At 36.9% G+C, this 19556-nt stretch overlaps 1 protein-coding gene across 1 annotated transcript in view; it reads right to left on the reverse strand.

Moving 5' to 3' along the window:
• Positions 1–19556, reverse strand: part of LOC140152153 (uncharacterized) — a 36120-nt gene continuing 16564 nt past the window's right edge. Inside the window, 12 exon segments of the mRNA XM_072174453.1 lie at positions 1–2232; positions 3321–3527; positions 4593–4676; positions 5410–5470; positions 5968–6034; positions 6037–6082; positions 7060–7227; positions 11262–11349; positions 11752–11888; positions 16589–16657; positions 18312–18426; positions 19387–19435. Of these exon segments, the coding sequence (XP_072030554.1) occupies positions 2131–2232; positions 3321–3527; positions 4593–4676; positions 5410–5470; positions 5968–6034; positions 6037–6082; positions 7060–7227; positions 11262–11349; positions 11752–11888; positions 16589–16657; positions 18312–18426; positions 19387–19435 (1193 nt within the window). The 3' untranslated portion in view covers positions 1–2130.

Raw genomic sequence — 19556 nt, forward strand, 5'->3', positions numbered from 1 at the left:
CATATACTACATCTACACTCTGTTCCAGTTCCAGTCTAGAGTCAAGAGAGTCAACTATTTTATCAGAAAAGAATAACAATGAAACTTAAATATTGGGTAACAATTTACACAATTTTTTTATTATAATCTCATGTCCCCAGCAAACACAAAAATGTTCTTAAAATGTTTATTCAAAACATTTTAATAACAATCAATTAAACGTTGGGTTATATAAAGGTCATGAAAACGTTTTTCACATGTTATTGTTAAACATTTTGGGCAAACTTTTTGCAAAATATTTTGTCAACACATTCTATTTAGAATGTTTTGCAGCAAGTTTTTTTTAATGTTATTGAAATGTTGTTATACCATTTAAATAACCCAACATTTTCTGAAAAACATTTGTGTTTACTGGGTCTTAATCATCCCATCTTTCCTAGCATGTTTTTATCTGCTAACAGTTTAAGACCAAAACCAGGTTGAGTGGCTGAAAATGTGCCCAAAATATAGTGACTTTGCATGAGTTTACACCCACTTTGTGGGGCTGACTCCCCAAGCCATCAATGGGCACACCACTGGTATGTTGTTCAGTGAAAGCCAACAAAATTTAAAGACATTAAGTACGATCTTATATGAAATTGGTTCACTTTTTTAAAACCCGATTATTATTTTTTTCATACTTGTAACACTTGCACATGTCCCAATTTACACCTAAATGGCCCTCAGCCAAATTTGTTGCATTGTCAGGTCAACAGATCAATTTTGACATAATGCCATATTCAGACATTAATTCCCCCATATAACTCTATGTTAAAAAGCCAAATTAGCCAGTTTGGTCTTATTTGTGAAAATTGTAAATTTCGGCTTTACAGTATTGATACAAACTTTGAACACTTTTTTTATTAGTAACCCCACCCAAATTTCAAAATTTTAAAGTACACATCACAATTTGTTTCAATTTGATGCACAAAGTACAGTGTGCCCACATTTCCAATGGAATGCAAGTTACAACCCTTATAAACAATTATTTTGAAATTTAGAATAAATCTGAAAGTTCTTGATGTGACAATCTCTTAACATCACAGAAAGCTAATAATTGCTTTTTGGCTTTCTGACCAAATTACAGTTAGTTCCTCCAATATATTCATTACTTCACTTCACGCAAACATGAGGCCCGGAAATGATTCCAAGACGACCTGGAAAAAGAAAATTCATAAATGGAATCCATTCATTGCTTTTCCAACAGTATGTCAAATGATTAGTTGCTCAAGGTATCCCATGAATCAAGTGCATGCAATGATATGGGAAGGCGAGTTAGCACAGCGGTAGTTCCGTCGCTTTGCACCACTGAGGTCCCGGGTTCAAGCCCTGGCACGGCTCAAGGACTCATGTGCACTTGGTTTATCCCGATTCCATAATCGCTCTTGCAGGTTTTCTCCGGGATCTTCGGTTTCCTCCTGCTTTCAAAAAATCGGTGATTAGTTGTTTAGTTATCAAAAACTTCCTTCACCCAATGGAATTTGGAGAGCTGCACAGATAATTGGTGGATGTTACAATCTAAGTGTGGATAGGTCTGCGCCTGAGGTTCGGCTGCAACTGGCCTAGATGATGCGATCTGATTGTGATGATTCACCATGGCAGCGAAATTACAGCGCTTTGAATCCTTCAAGATCTAGCTGGAAAAAGGCGCTATATAAATCCGAAATTTATTTAATTTTATATTTTATATATAGAATTACGACATGATGGCTCATGCAAAATCCAGCAATGCATCATGTTTCCATGAGTCCTGAGAAACTGATGAATTCTAATCAGTATTCACTGCATCCAAATAATTTGGGGTGTCAAATTGTTAGAAACATTTTGGCAAAAAGTTCCAATTTTTTCGTCAAGATTTGCAAATATCTTGCACCAAGTTTTTTTTTTCTGTGCCAAAATCACAAACATGCCACCTAATATGGACACTGAGTGATGCTAATTCATGATCCATAACTGAAATTCAATCACATTGGCTATGTCTCTATTAAAAAGGTACCAAAAGACCATTTCTTCAACAAAACAGTTCACATCTGCAGCATCACGCACACCACTCCTAAATCCAAATGTCTGCTATGTCATCAACACCAAAAGAATGTCATAATGGCAAAAGCTTCAAGGTGTTCCATGAGGAAACTGTTTACAAATACAGAATTCAATGGAGACTCTTGAATCCAGGCATTCATCATACTTCTGATAGCGAGTCATCTGCTTGAGCTGAAAGCAAACATATGAGACTAAGTATAAGCCAGTGAAAAATGAAGATAACCACCATCAGTTTCCAGTGATTGCGGACAAGTTTTGTACATTAATGTTATTCAAAGTTGTAATCTATAAATATAATTCTGGTTATTTCAAGAAGAAGCAAAATGGGTACCCATCATTTAATACAGCTTGTATAACAAATGTATTACCGAAGCATCCCAAAGTAAAAAATACATTGTCTACAAGGAAATAACATGGCAAACACTGCATTATTACTTTCCGACTTGATTTAGGGATTGGCTGCATCAGTGCCATACATGGACATAGCAGAGTGGCAAGGAAAAACATCAAAAGGGTCATATAATCTACAACTTCTTCATAGACACCTAAAGAAATGATGTATTTTTTTTCCAGAGGAAAGCGAGAATGGCAAGGAGCAAAGAATTCTGAAGAAGTGAACCCCTGTTAGTAATTTGCTGTTGTAGTGTGACGTCAACTTTTTGATCTGTGCCAAATCAACTGGTTCACACTATCTGTGTTCAGAACCACAATCAAAATGATCACAACACAAAGTCAATCGGTAGCCAACAGGTGTGCAAACCAAGTGTGAACCAGTAACTAAGGTATGATGTATTCACTACAATAAGGAATACCACACTGATTAGGCCAAAAAAATTGTTTGGTTGCCCTTCCAAGACAAAAATTTGGAGGGTCGGCAGGTCGATCCTTTTTTTTCATTGGCTGTTCCTCCATTTTTCTTATATTTTGAAAAGGCTAGTATTGGCAAATGCTTGATCATTGTACAGTAAAAAATTGTGCATTTTTAAATGAAAATACTTCTTGCTTTTAATCAAATATGCATTTAATAAATAAAATAAGTGAATAACAAATATAAGATGTCCTTGATACTGTCCAAATTTAAGGTTTCTTCTAAAAAAGTGATGGGGAAAAAACCCGACCCAAGATTTCCAATTTTTTGAGCTTTTCTGGGTCGGTCTCTGAGGGCAACCAAATTTTTTTGGCCTTATGATTGGTTTGACACACTAATGATGTATTGCAAATATTTATAAAATAGGCCTTTCAACTGATCATCGACTTACTGAATCTATATGACCATGTGCATCTATAGTGACTTCCCATTCTGCAGGTCCTTGAGGTGAGTTGAACCCAATACGATAATGCTCTGTGTAGTGATGAGTGTCGTACTCCTGCTTGTATACTACTACATTAGTAAGGTTGCCAAGGGTGATATCCATACAGGGGGTGCTCAGATTGGTGTTACCTGGGTACTGCTGTTGTAATGACTCCTATTTGTTTTGATAGAAATAAAATAACAATCAGAATTAAACAAATTGTGCAAAATGCAATCCAAATCAGTTTGCTGACAATAATGGTAACATCATGATATAATGTCAAAATCAGATGACAAACAAAATGTAAGAAATAATTGATCACCAAAAATATTAGTACTTTGCAACTGGATAAGTTAACTCATTGTGCTGTATAAACAATTGAAAGTTATTCTTTAGATATATTTCACATGTCTGACAAGTGAATCATATCAGATAAATGAATTTGAAAACAGCAAATATTGTATTACCTTTACTTCACTTCACTTCATCTCATAAGATTTAGAATTCACTATCATGTGGCACACCAAAGAAATTGGACTGAGAAACTCAGATTCTTTCAGGTTTGCATCTCACTCATGGAGGAGAAAACAGTGAGCCTCCCCATTATTTTGCTGTGCGATTGACAAACCCTAGTGCCTGCATATTTGAACTCTGCACAGAGTGTGCTGTGTAGAATTACTCACACTGACCATTAATTGTATAGTCCATTTTGCTTCCTCAAATCATGATGTCAGTTCGTGCTCCAGTGGGAATAGTATTAAATCCTGTATGTTGCCTCAAAGAACTTGTTTATAAAAGGTAGTGCATCTGTACATAGCTCTAAGTAACAGTGACTAAGTACTTACATCACTGCCTTGAGGAGGCCAAATGGACTATTCACTCATGGTTTTAAGGTAGGGGTTCCCAACAGTTTTGTTATGCAGCGCTATACCCAAAGCGTGTGTGGTAGGCGTTGTACGCCAACGCAATTGTCATTGCGTGCCTATTGAGCTCTCATGATCGAGAAACTATTATTTTAGCTATAGTTGGGAACTGTTTTATGATGCCGGTTACTGTTAATTTTGACCATTCACCAAATATGCCAGAGGCATACTGTTTGGCCCCCATGAGTCAGAATCCAAAATGGTGAATTTCTCTGCACGGGCTATATGAAGTTAAAGTTTTTCCAGTCACGCTTGGTTTACTAATTTGACAAATTGCAAATTATGGTATGTACTGCACAATGTAAAAGACACATACCTTTGAATGTTTGGAATTAATCTCCTGTACAGCTTGCTGTGCAAATCCTATATGCCTGTCTGACCATTTGCTGGGAGATAAGACCTATAAAATCAGAAACCAATACAAGGATGGTATCAAGCAATAACATACCTCTTTTCACACAAAAACATTTCTGTCCATTTCAAAATGTTTCTTACATATTTCATTGGCTACAATATGAAATGCCCATAATAATAAGCCTTTGGTTCCTGAGATATAATTTTCATGTTGCAGAAAACAATACAATGCAAAAGGTAATGAGCAGCTCTTAATTTATTTCAAAATAAATTTTACAAGCATCTGACTAATATTTTGCTTAGTACCATCAAGAGTACAGCAATATTATTGTTTAAAACTACATTTTAGAACTTGAAATATAAATAATACAAGTTCAGACTCATCTGGGAGACTCATGCAGGAGAAGGTTATAGTAATCAAACTGAGCCAGATTTCCAAGGTGGCAAAATTGCAAAGATGTCTCATTGAGCTACTTCCAAAAGAAGTGTTTGTTTCATGAGAAAATGTGCATGGAACATGGGGAAATTGAAGTATTGCCAATAATGAGATGAATTTCAGTTTAAAGGGCCTTTAAGAAGATACATACTCAGAGCAAGTTTAGCAGTTATTTTAAACAGTTTAACATGAAAAGTGATCTCTTTATTAATTTTTCTTCCTAACTTTGAAATTCTTGGGAATTTTTACCCTAAAAAGTGAACCATTTTGTCAATTTGTGGTTGCATCATTCCCTTGCACACCCCCGATTACGGGTCTGCCATAAGTCATTAATTCTTCATACCTGTGGACCTCCACAAATACAGCTCCAGTTTGGAATGCCAGCAGCAGCACAGGTGCGTTGTCTGTATATAGAAAGCAATATAAATTTTACAGTATAACTTTTAACAAATATTCTTCCAAATCATATTTCCAAATTTCTTTTGTCAAACTTAACAAGAAATGTCTGCAAATCGAATAAGCTAGTCTAATTCATGATTTGTTTGATTTGTGGAACATTTGTGTTTTAATGTTAAGTAATATAATGAAGAGAATTTAAACATTGTTTGTGTCACATGATTTTAATGTATGCCTCACGAAACATTGTTATCAAAAATTGAGGTAGGAAATAAACTCAGAGAGCAAATGAAGTTACGGTCATCTACTGTAACTATTGGACTAATCCGAGCTCTTAGTTTTTGTGTGATTGTGTTTCAGTTACTTTGTACTTTTGCAAATCTGAAATTTTGATGTGAGGACAGTTTGCGTCAATCATCGGATCAAATTTGTTGGTATATGTGACTGCATGATGGATCTTACTCCATAGCAGTAAAGGTTATGTTTATCTACACAATACACCTACCTAGGAATAACCTGTGTGAATATGTTGTAAGAACCTGTCGCCAAATGACCTGTTACTTGATCCAAATCGGGTAATGCATCAGAGATTTCATGGTATGATGTAAATCATAGTGTACCTGTAAATGTATTGAGATGCTAAGTTACATAATTTACTCCAGTCATTTAAACATTAATATACCACTGATAACAAGTACACCACCTATAATTTATTGCAAGGTTCCTTTTATATGTTAACCATCGCGTATACATGCGCGACGTCAAGCATGTGCATAGGACCTTGTGGAAAATAATATGTGCTGGATGGGTAGCAGTACGCTTAAAGGAGGATTTTGTGATCTTAACATCCTCTTTTTATGACATTTATCAGTAGATATCAATGAAAAAGCTTATTCCCAAAATTTCAGTTGATTCCAATTTTATGCGTTTGAGCGTTATGCATGATATTATGTGTATTGCACTGTTCCATAGGACAGTGTTGTAATTTCATTCTGGTATACCAGAACGAAATTCAAATTTGACGACATCTTTGCAAAACGAATTAATCTGCAAGAAATTTTTGGTACATAAACATTATGTAGCCAGAGGTTTCCAGCGGTATAAAAATCTCAAATTTTTTTGAAAAAAGTGGGGGATGAGGCTGTGGATCACTTAAATGACCTTTTTTAATCAGTAGTTAAATCACTGCAAACATTTATATATATGACATTATGTCACTTTAGAATACATTAACATGTACCTTTTTATACTAGATTCTGGAAAGCAGCGAGGATCTGAAAAGGGTGTGGCAATGCATCAATGCTGTGGCTTTATGTGCCTTCAACACCACCAGCAGCAGTTAACTGTAAATGTGTAGTAGGATTTACCTGTTTGTTATTTCTATCTATCTACCTATATATTTATTCCATATTCATACCCAAAGGAATATTCTCAAAACTATAGCTCTTAATTAAACTATATTTATAAATTGTATTTATTGAAAATACCCCAGGTAAAGTACTGATGATCATGAAAATGCATTCTTTTATTTATACTGGTGTGGATTTGCATGATTTAAAATGAAACCCATACAAGATTAATTTATTGAATCGCTCACCATAAATCTGTGGCTATTTGTCAACAAATTCTTCTCCCATACAGGGTGGTCTCTCAGTATAGATCGTGGTACAATGATACTCAGAAATGGCAAGAAGATCTCGGTGAAGCTCCCTGGATGGTCTGTGTAGTTACCATGGTAACGGTCACCATGGTCACCAAATAAAAACTGGAATGTAAGTACAGACAATAAGTTTAAAGTTGAATTAATTTCTATTTTGCATAAAGATGATCAATAGTTGTTCTCTTGAACAGGGTTCGAATTCAGTCAATTTTTTTGCATAGCTGTTTGTGCGATGCAAAACACATGTTTGTATAGCAGTTTCCAAATTTTGCATAGCAGTTAGGGGCTGTGCAATAATTATGAGCCCTGGGGAGGGTAAAATTGGGGGGCAAGAAATTTTTGGCAGACGAAAGGGGGGCAAGCAATTTTTGGCAAGCCGAGGGGGGGGCAAGCGATTTTTGGCACAAGATTCACAGGGCACCTTTTTAATAAAATGCTTTAAAAGGCTTAGGAAAACGGCACGGAAACGCTTAAATATGCAAATTTTCCTGTTTCAGCTGCGCCAGAACATACATCTAGACCATTTAAAGTTTGGAATTTGGGATCCCAAAATTTGGCATGTTCAAGGGGGGCAAAGAATTTTTGGCGGGCCGAGAGGGGGGCAAGCGTTTTTTTGGCGGGCCGAGAGGGGGGGCAAGCGATTTTTGGCGAGCCGTTCGAAATTTTACCCCGGGGCTGATAATTATTGCACAGCCCCTTATTTTGCTATGCAAAAAAAGAAAAATGCGTAGCATTTTGCGATGCAATATTTGTATTTGCGTAGCGAATCTACAACTTCTGTCATTGTCATCAAATCTCGGCTATAAAGCCCCCAGACGATCACATGTCACGCTCGAGGGCAGAGTTTGAGGGCAATTAGCAGACCTGGGCAATTAGCAAATATAATTATATGCACGAAGCAGGATCATAGCATTTGAAAAAAGGGTAGGCCTATACTTTTACCGTGAGGAATGAGCATTGAAAAATAATGTTTGCAATTTTGCAAACCTAGTAAAGTCGCTCCACGACCATAAAGAACAGCAAAAATACCACAGATGAAAAAACCTTCAAAAACGATAAAACCAGATTAGGTCTTCAGTAAACTCTTCACCTAATTTTCGTTCAATATTTTCTCAACATTATCTCATCCCCGTAAAAAATATTGCAAGCTTCCGAAGGTCGCTGATCTTATGGCTTTGGCAACTCCCTTCACCAGGAACACGTGTTATGATTTTGTGTATAGTTAGTGCGTGCAATGGCGACATTCTCTCGCATAATTGGGGGGAGTAACGCTAGTAAACATAAGCATGAAATAAGCAATCAACCACGACAGATTCCGCAATATGGTACCCAACATTGCTTTGTCTTATTTTTGCAACGGAATAAAGCATAATTATCTTAGATGTAACGAGAATGAGCAAATACTGGCTGTGTGATGTTTTTGATTTTCGGGGAATTCCAGATCATCCAGATGTGTTTTGAGGTAAATGCGACGTGTCGCGTAATTTGGCTCGCAAATAGCGATGCATTGGGGGACTTTTGAGGCAAATGCGACATGAAATTTAGCTCAAGTTTATGTATGGCACTTCCACTTTTAGCGATGCATTTTGGAAAAGTGCATAGCAGTTGATGGAAATTGCATCACAAAATGCAATGCGATACCATCAAATTCGACCGCTGCTCTTGAAGCAAGCAAACAAAAAATTATTATTAAGACGTAATAGCAATATACACAGTTTATACGTCACTTATTCAATGAATGAATTATGATACACATGCACGAGACGTGTCAGCCATTGTGAACTCGGAACTACACATTCTCTTCATTTGTCTCTTCTTTAAATCTTCACATTTTACAGATTCATAATGGATTGAAAGCAAAAAGCCACTAAGTACAGAAGATGATGAGTACCACACCTTCAATGAGATGTAACGCAATGACAAAATCCGATATGTCAATTGTCAAAGACAACCGTCACCATATCGAAGACAACCTTCACAGTGCAGGCCTTCATCAATGCCTCCCAGAACTCAAACAAGAACTATGACTCACATGGCAAGTCAGGCAACTTCACCAAGGCCTATTCTCAGTGCCTATCCAGACAAGTCCAGCAGCAAAGGCTGACGGGTGGGAAGATATCATAGGTAAGTTTCATGACGCATTAAACTATTCCATTTAATATAAGGAAATCATTGCTTACAGATGAACTTTGGGTCACCAATGAAAAAACGCACACATACATGCAAAGACTGGTTCCCTCTATTGCACAAACGAGTCGACAAAGAAAAGGCTAAGACCTCAATAAAACTTTTAATGTACTGAAACTCTGTACACTGCATACCATGCTGAAGAGGTACCAAAGCGTTCAGGAAGTTGATTGACATGATCGGCATACTCGGTTGCATCGTTCACTAATCTTTAAACAAATGTTTCTTTCATCCACAGCAATCATGGAAAGAGAAGAAGACACCAAGAAAGAAGACGACAAAGAAGAAGCGGGAAAAGAAGGAGGAATGGATGATAGCGATGATGATGATGATGATGATGATGATGATGATGATGATGATGATGATGGAAAGAAGGAGGAATGGATGATAGCGATGATGATGATGATGATGATGATGATGATGATGATGATGATGATGATGATGATGATGAGACGGAAGACAACACATCAGAAGGAAGGGAAGAAGAAAAAGAAGAATACAGATAAAGAAGGGGGCAGAGGAAGGGCATATTAGGAAGAAGAGTAAGAGGAGGAAACGGACATTTATAATTTAAAAATGAAACAAACTGAATCATAAATATTTTATAAATGGGAACAAAATATACAGAAAGAAAGAAAGAAGCTATAAAAGGAAATGTACGAAAATACAGACCTAAAGATAATGGGAACGGCCAGGGTTAATATAACATGGAAATACTTTCATTTGCATTAAAATTTAAAAAAATTAAAACAACAAAAACCTTTTATGCTGACAGTTGTACGTTTATTTTCTTCTTGGCCTTAACGTGTAAGGCCAAGACTGTGTACTCTAGATATTGTTTCTTTCGCAAAATTGAGCTTTTTGAAATGTATTTACTTTGTTATGTTTTTTATAAATATAAGGAAAGAAAATCCAGATTTGTTAACTCTATAACTGCTCTATTTTATGGATTTTATTTCACTATTTCACTCGTTTCCGCAATTTAAAAGGAATGAAAATCTTTGTTGTACCATCGGGTTACACGCGAGCTCGCAACAGCAAAATAAGGCCAATATCAAAAAACTAAAAAAAAAACGTTTTTGGAATTTTGCCTCAAGACTAAGAAAAAAAAAAAAAAAAACATTTTTGGAAAGAGTGTTTTTTGTTATGATGTACCGAACAAAAATTTCCAAAAATCCACTTTTTTGTGATTTTCTTCATAATTGTTGTGTTTACACCAAATCTGTATTTATATTGAGATTCATTGATGTCTTGCCTTTATAAAAATGTATACTTTTATATGTCTTGCGTGAATAATTGCAAAGTTACGGCACTTTAACTACATGCATGTTCGAGAGTACACAGCCTCCTTAACTCACTTTATCTTGGCGTTTGTGGGAAAAGGTGAAATATAGAATTAGAGAAGATTAAGAGAACCAGGACTCCACCGCCATATAACCATCGAGCAAACATTCGGGATATTCTGTTTCCAGGCCTTAGAATGCGCTCAAGGCAATCGTTGTCATGCAAGCGCGACATGGATGATAGGGGCATTTGAGAGACACACTTGATACGACATACATGCGATACCAAGATGCTTCAGATGAGACACAGAATTGTTTTCGTTCGTTTCTGCGCATCGTCTGCAATCTGAATACCCTAACATTTCTCCCCATAGCTGACAGCGCTATGATAGGCCTATGTGGCGGTATAGAGAGTCCGGGTTCACTATTTTTTAAATTATGTGGGCGAGGGGGAATGATAAAATAGCTATTCGGCATAACCCATATAGTATCAATCGCCATAGCATTATTATCACCTGTTCAATGGTTCTTCCTATTTTATTGATCGCTCCCATTTACTCACCTACTGGGGCCTGCACAAAGCGGGTACCCCCGCTAGTCATTAAGTAAAGACGCAGCATAAACCTATTAAAGTTTTGCAATCAGATGTCCTTTTCAAAGAGTACTCACAATAACAAGGTTTTTCTGCTCCTTTAGAATCTGTCTGAGGAAATGTTCCAAGGCATTATCTATCTGATTTGCGGACTCGTGCTCTGGTCTGGAAAAAAGAAAAGCACAATGGACTAGACAAAAATAATAATTATATATATATATATAAAATTGTTGAATTGCCCATAAGTATCATTTCCAAGGTGAGTCTTTTGGTTCAAAAATGGATACTTTTGAATTTTTACTCTTAACATGCACACCAATAATTTGAGGGTTGAGAGCCAGAAAGCTGTAACTAACAATGAAAACCATTGTAAAGTTAAGGTTTTCTGGTTCTAAACCCTCGAATTGTTCAATTTGGGTGCATTTTCCATCCTATTTCGAAATAAAAATATATGCTTTGCTCCAGTTACCTGTGTTTTGCATTGTATGAAAACACACTTGAATTGTTCAATTTGGGTGCATTTTCCATCCTATTTTGAAATACAAATATATGCTTTGCTCCAGTTACCTGTGTTTTGCATTGAGGTCCATAGCAGCCCATTTGACTGGGTAATCGGAGTTCAAGAAATCTCTGGTATAGTTGAGGATGTGTTCATGTATCATCGTGTCCCCATCACATAACCCTGACAGCACTCCAGGAGCAACCTTAACAAGATTTCAAAAAACAATTAATGGGATACTTGTTATCATCTGTAATTGAGTATTGAAACGGGGGACCAAATTTCGATTTTTGTTAAGCTTACATGCTATTGCATGTAAATCTGCATAGCCATTGGCTTTATGTGTAGTCCCTATGTGGCTGTGCAGTGAGAAATTAGGTCATGTTAAAAATTGTATTTATATTTTCTGTCACACGTTCGTGACATCTTTCAGAGGTCGAGATCGTATTTGTGTATGTTTTTAGATGTCGGAGAGCTCGTTTCGATGAATATTTTTGGAGATATTTGGATTTTTATCGCCGCGCCGGCATAGTTTTCACGCACCGAAAGTGACAGATTTTATGAATACAAGACATGACGCACATGGTATTTTACCCTCAAAATTCCCCTTTTATTTTAGCTCTTATGCTTAACCTTTATAAAATCCTGATTGCGTGTCATGTCGAGCCCATAAAGAGGTATTACATACCTGATGACATGCTGTATTTGTCTTTAAAAATGGGATTTTCTGGTCCTTGTCAGACGAAATTCAATTACCGCCATTTTGAAATTTCGTACTTCGTTCATTTTGGATACGGTACGGCCGTTTCTCAAAAAAATGTTATTTTCGTCATAAATAATTTTCAGGTGTAATTTAAATGTTTATTTTAAAGATATTTGCCTAAGCATTCATAATTGTAAAAATAGGTGGAGTATTTTTGGATTCTGCATGGTCTAAGGGGGGTCTTACAATTCCACAATTTTGTCAAGGTTTTTCTACGAAAAGAATTTATTCGTGTTGTTGTTCTGATCAGTGGGATGTACTCTACGATGTTTGTGACTGCCATAAAAGGGCATAGCATTTCCAAATAAGGAATCTTAATTAATTATTTCCTTATTTAGCCTGTCAATCACCCGTCTTTTGTTCTGAAATAATTAATAGGTCAATCAAATTGTCCAAGGCGAGTCCCAAGGTACGCGCTGGGGCCTATAAAAAGGCCGTGCAGGGCCCAAAATCTTCAGATTGCTTGGTGGACGATTAGTCCACCCACGAACCTTCAGTTTGAAGGTAAGCACTGCCAACCAAAGCAAAAACGCCCTATTCTGGAGCTCAGATGGAGCTAGGGGCAGCTTGGCTAGACCACAATTAGTGGCAACACCAGAGTGGTGACGCACTCCGGTGCTATCATAGACATACCACCTAGACCTATGACTGCCCATCCCTGACCGTGGCAGTAGGTGAAGCCACGATCCATGGTGATTTTGGTCGGGTGGTCGGACGCCGGAGAAATAAGCGCTCATGTCTGGAGAGAAAGACGCCTCATTTGTGTGATTGTTACGCCATTATCGCCGTGATCAAATGCAACATGTTCCATAGACGCGAACATATCTGCTTTGTTTGGCGTCCGGATATGCGCCCTTGTCAAAGTCATTGCTAGGCAGTGTCGGCTTCACTACGCGAACCAAAGTCACTGGTCTAGGTTCTCGTTTGTCTGGGGGTGCTATGGGGTTTATCCCCAGAATGCACTGTGTGCGTTTCACACGCTGGTAGCCCAATTGGGCGAAATTATGGGCATTTAATGCTTGGACAACATGTAGAGATGAGTATCAGTACTGTAGCATCAAAAATTGCTCGATTTTCATAATTTCAGTAAATTTTTCAGTATTTTATTACTATAATATGTTTCTACATGTTAATCGTCAGCTTTACAGCTAATTTTGCTAGTCGCTTGTAAAATTATTCTATTTTTAATAATTTTAGCAATTTTCCGGCTTTTCTGCCATGAAATCCTTCAGTAGTAAAATTTCCCGGCAATTTGTTGTACTGTGTTTGACTGTGCTGCGAAAAGGAAACCAGCCACGATTTCGTATGATAATTAGCCAACTCTTGCACAGACACCGAGTTGCTGGTTAATTTAGTGTCAATCCCGTTGCGTAGCGATTGACTGTTCAAATTCTAAAGCTGACAGTTTTCATATTTTAATTCCAAATTCTATTCAAGACTGTATAACTCATCTCTACATTGTTTGTAAATAGATCCTTGATAAAAGAGAGGATCAAATGACTTATTACATTTTTTAAATAAGATTAGTTCTCAAAGTCATAGCATAGCTGAGATGCTCGTACGCAAATTCTTCGTGAAGCGGAGTTTACACTTTGTGTAAGCGATGGTTATAACTTTATTGGATACGGTAGAGTTACGCTATTTTTGGGCATCGATACGCCCATTGATGAAGTACATGAGTTTGTTGGTAAACATTGGCGATCAATTGTAAACATTGGCGATCAATTGTAAACATTGGCGAACTATTTTAAAGTTCTTCACATGCGAGTTTTATGATTTCCGCTGAACTTAGAATTTGTGTACAAGTTTTATATGCTCAGATTTAAAAGAAAAGAAAGATTTAGAAATCTTTCAAACCCTTTTATACTTTGGCTTATTTCCAAAAACAAATATATTGCAGCAATAATTGCAATTTTCTCATGATCCTCACATGTTTTAAAATGTTATTTATGTGACAAAGATACAAAATGTAAAATATATATGTATATGACAAATGAGAGAAAAGAACAGGCTCCCTGACTGACATGAATTCTAAAAAAGAGAGAACTAACTTAAAACTTTTGTCCAGTGTTTTTCCTAGTCTGAATGACTTCATTAATGAAATAATAAATATTTCATTTCATTCTGGAGTTTCAACTGTAAAACAGTCCTTCCAATTATGATCTTTAATCATGGAATTCAAATTCATCTTTTGTGTGACAATGTTTGGAGAAATGGAAGCATTGTGATCAATAATTTGGAAGGATGATTGTTTACCGGTAGTGATTTACTTCACTTTTTAATAAGCAGTTGAAGCTCGAGTATTTGAGTATCTTGGTGTATTACCTTGGACTGCTGGTCAGTTCTTTCATTCATCTGTCACTATCCTGGGTTTTATAGTGAATGTGGAGCATGAATGCTCGTACCAAATAGTTAGCCAATAATTAGTACTTGGGCGTTTAAGAGTCACGAAGGCGTCGACTGGGAATAATACGAAACGCAATTGAAATATGGATCCATAATAAATCTTCCTGATACTTACTAAACAAATACTCAATACCTTTCTACAAATAATATTAAAGGAAGACTAGCCATTTTAGGATGACACTGAGATAAATAAGTTCTTTATAACAGTAACTTCTTGACCTTTGACCCATCCGGACTTAGTCACTCAACCAGCCCTTACCGAGTTATATATTCTTGTGATAAATAAACAAATGTTGGTATTTATACAGCGCCTTTCACATGTACCAAAGCGCTTTACAATTTATTCCGCCGTATAGAATATGTCAGCTGCCATACAATGCCCAAGGCATGCTCATACCTTTTGGGCGGCGCTCAATGGACAGTATTCATAACAGCTCCCCATTTCACACCTGGGTGGAGAGGAGTAATCGAGATAAAGTGCCTTACTCAAGGGCACAACACGATGGCGCCGCCGGGGCTCGAACCCGCAACCTTCCGATTATGAGTCGTAGCCCGTTCCGCTCGGCCACCGTGCTCCCTGATCTGTTATGCGCGCTACCAATGTCTGTATATTAAAGAGAGTTTCTTCGTTTGTTTCAGAATATATAATTTACCAAAAAGCTCGGTTACGCACTCCCGTTACAGTATACTAAAAATTTCAATTGAATGAACACAGCCTGACATAGCGTGACAATTTTTCACCTACACTGCGCGATGTATGTCAGCGTGTGCGACTGTGAGTGCGTAACGCAGAAGTGATTGCAACCACACCAATTCACTCATTGGTTTGTATTTTAATTATAGTATCCAAGGTCACTTTGCAGTGTGAAATATGCGACATACAGTCGCGGTTGGATCGTGTACAGCTGTTGGAAGCTGTATACATTGAATTGAAATTTCTAGTATACTATCTATATAATAATACGCTATTCTCTGTCTGTTTGTCTGTGACTGCTAATGTGAGGCCGTCGTAGGTTGCACGGGGCTCAAACTTGGTGGGCGGGTGGGTGCAGCTTGGTATGAGGAAGAACAAGTTTATATTTTTAAGGTCAAAGGTCAAGGACGGGTCAAGTTCAATTGAAGTCTAATTTCAAATACTTTAAATGGCAAATCTAGCCATGCCATTGTGTTGACCTTGGACTATCAAACAAAAGTTTCCACGGTGACCTTTTCGTCAGACCAACGGTTAAGAGGTCAAAGGTCAAGAAAGGTAAATATTTCAAACTGCCCCTATGAAGCTCAAACTTGGTGGAAATTGGACTAACAAACAAAAGTTCCATTGTGACCTTTTTGTCAGACCTACGGTTGAGAGGTCATAGGTCAAAAAACAAAGATTTCAAATTGCTCATGGAGCTCAAACTTGGTCGGTGGGTGTAACTTTGGCCAATGAAGCCCAGGTTTGTGTTTGTTAGGTCATCCATGGTCAACGATTTTGAGATCTGCAAAGCCAATAACTATGACAGCCGAGAACCGCGAAATACGGGTAACCGCCTAGTAGTATAGTATTTCATCAAAATGATGAAAAAGCAGAGGAAGTTACAATGCTGAAATTCATGCACCATAACAAAATTCTAGATGTGACTTGGGCAGATAAACCAAATTGAATACAATACTGGGAACTAAAATCACATACCTATATCACCTATATTTCTCTAGGCTCTTTCATTTCTTCAGATTAAAAGAAAATGCCTTCTTACCTGTGTGTTTTCATACTTGACCCAGCCATCTTCCCAATGAGGTAGTACACCTGGACGATTTGTGCAAGCCTGAGAAAAAGACACACAATTCAATATTAATGATAAACATTTACAGCTATGTAAGAGGGGGTTCACTACAAAATTGAAAGAAATTTATTCCAAGTTACCATGAATACAGGTTTGCTTTGTCACATGATCTCAAAGTGATGGCAACACAAAGATTGGGGATATGTGTAACAGCATTACCCTCATACTTTTTAATACAATTCAGGTAATCAACACAAATTTTACATGGCAGATTTGTTCTTTTTCGAGATGATGTCATTTTGGTCCACTTTGATTGACAGATTGATATATAATTCTCAAGTAGGATCGAGATCAAGGGTCTATGGATAAAGACTGTATGTATCTACACAGATCACACTTACAAAACATCTTAAAGTTTTAACTCGAGGCTACACTTCAGTCATTCAGATTTACCTGAGCACAGCAACGTTTGTCTTAGCTCGATGGTCTGGATCCACTTCCCGGTTACAACACTCCACATATCCATGGGTACTCATGCTCGTTGGAAATTTTGCAAAATTAGGGTGTTTCTTTGTTTAGTAAGCCTATTTCATAATGGAAGTTGGTTGAAAAGGGGTTGTCTATTGTTCAATCTGACCAAAGAAACCACTCACAGTTGCCAGTATGCATGGGTGATGATCTATGGCATAGATGCATAATGTTGACCCAGGAACTACTACTATGATTCCTCTACAATGTGAATGGATGAACATGAATGGCTGGAAGTCTTGAAGGTGGTACTTATGAAACCTGTGTAAATGACAAATATATGGAATGTGATACTTGTGGTATCTACTCTCACATAAAGACTCTGGTGATGTATCAAGAAACTAGTGCCATGTACCGCTAAGAGCATGATGATCATATGTATGCTATGCTGTATGAGTACACCACCAGAATGACTAGCGTATATGTAGGTGGTTGAAGCAGAATTCATCCAAATCAGATTTGCGCATATATTGCAACAAATCATTATGTGTTTCTGAATGGCAAAGAAGCTAGTAATCTGGTAAAGACAAAAATTTGAATGAAAAAATGCGGATATACTTTTATTATAATAATAAAACAGCATTGTTATTAGCGTGCGATTCCTCAATGCGCTTTACATTATTAATATAAAAACTACCAAACTTGATCAATTGTACAAAATATGAATTTAAATTAAAAATGAAACCCTTATAAACAAATGCATGAAACTAGCAGATGGCCAGCTGCAAGCAAATTCAATTAAAAAAGACACAAAGAGTACCCAAAAACCTCACCAATACCAATACTGTAAAACTTAATTAAGAAATTATAAATGTGAGGAAAGTATCCAATGATGGAGATGCCTCAGTATACAAAGTGTGTAGGGGACACATCAATGTAAACACACCCCTGCACGTCGCATGCACCCCCGCACACCAAATAGTACAAAACAACAATTATGCAAGTGAGGCCATCAAATTCAGAAACCATACGTGCATAAGCAGTCAGCACTTAAAGATTAAGTTATTTGCAATATTTTATAAAATATTAAACAAATGTAGAGATATTGTGATGAAATTTGCCCTAAGAAGTGATGAAATTTGGCCTATAAATTGTTGATCATTTGATGCTGCAGTTAGACATATTTCATACCGCAGTATGAACAATTAGATCTTGATAGCCCTCCTACCTTGCAGTTAGTCCTTGTACCAAATAGTCCATTGCCATTGTCATTACCATAGCTAGTCAGATAACCATGCCAGTTAGCATACTGCCATACCCACTCATCTATCTTACGAGGATATCTGTACAAAATAAGTAAATGTTGGTGATTTAAAAGAGCATTTCGTGATCTGCACTCTAATGCCCTCACTTTTCTCAAAAAAAGGTTGAGATTTTTATACCACTGGAATCCTCTGGCTATATAATATTTATGTACAATGTGGAAATATCGCATATATAGAGACAAAAATAAGACATTGTTAATGTTAACATACCGTATTGTTTGTAATAAACGCTCCCCCTCTAATAAACGCCCCCTCCAATTTTTCTGTGAAAAATTGACAAAAATTCAAACATTTCCATGCCATCCATCGCATATCGTGTAGGTAAGCTTAAAACTTGCATCGGTCATGTCAGTCACAATCGCTAAATTGAATGGACAAAACCTATTATGACTCAACTCCCATCCATTTCATTGCCTAATTATGGTAGAATTTCACTAATTCCATGCACTAACAGGTGTAATTTTGTTGAATTCTCACGAAAATATCATTTTCAGTGGGCGCCGCCATCATGTATAGTCGTAAATCCCTCCTTTTAATAGGAGCACCATCGGGAAATTGAACCCGATTTTCAAGCTTTTTTCAATGACAATTCACTTCCAATAAACGCCCCCCTTTTGGAAAAATGCAACGCCCCCGGGGCGTTTATTACAAACAATACGGGATATCCTATTATCTGTTCCAATTTCAGTGACATCTCATGCATATTTTCCTGGGTAGGATAGGCTAATGTTCACTGGAGGGGCATTAAAACTAGCAATAGCATTCAGCCCAGTAATATTGGTTTTTTAAAGTAAAATGCTAAATACCTCTGTCAATGCATCTAAAGGCCTAAGGAAATTAATGAGGTGTCACTGGAGCTGGAATAGATAATAACAACGACCCTTTCTTTTGAAAAACCAGAACAAAAATGTCAGAACAGACTCAACACAACACATATTATATTATGATAGCCTTCCAGTTCCAACATTTCCACTTTACCTGTGTTTGAGTACTCTCCTTTCTTCATCAGATCTTTTAAAATAAATACCTGAAATAAAATACAAAATAATTATGTGAATTAAAGTTGTATCAGTATAATACAATCAAGTGACTTAGACCATACCCATTTTTTTTACACGTGAAAAACTGACATATGATATCTGAGATTC

Source organism: Amphiura filiformis, chromosome 5 (assembly GCF_039555335.1).
Source record: "Amphiura filiformis chromosome 5, Afil_fr2py, whole genome shotgun sequence".
Lineage (NCBI taxonomy): Eukaryota > Metazoa > Echinodermata > Ophiuroidea > Amphilepidida > Amphiuridae > Amphiura > Amphiura filiformis.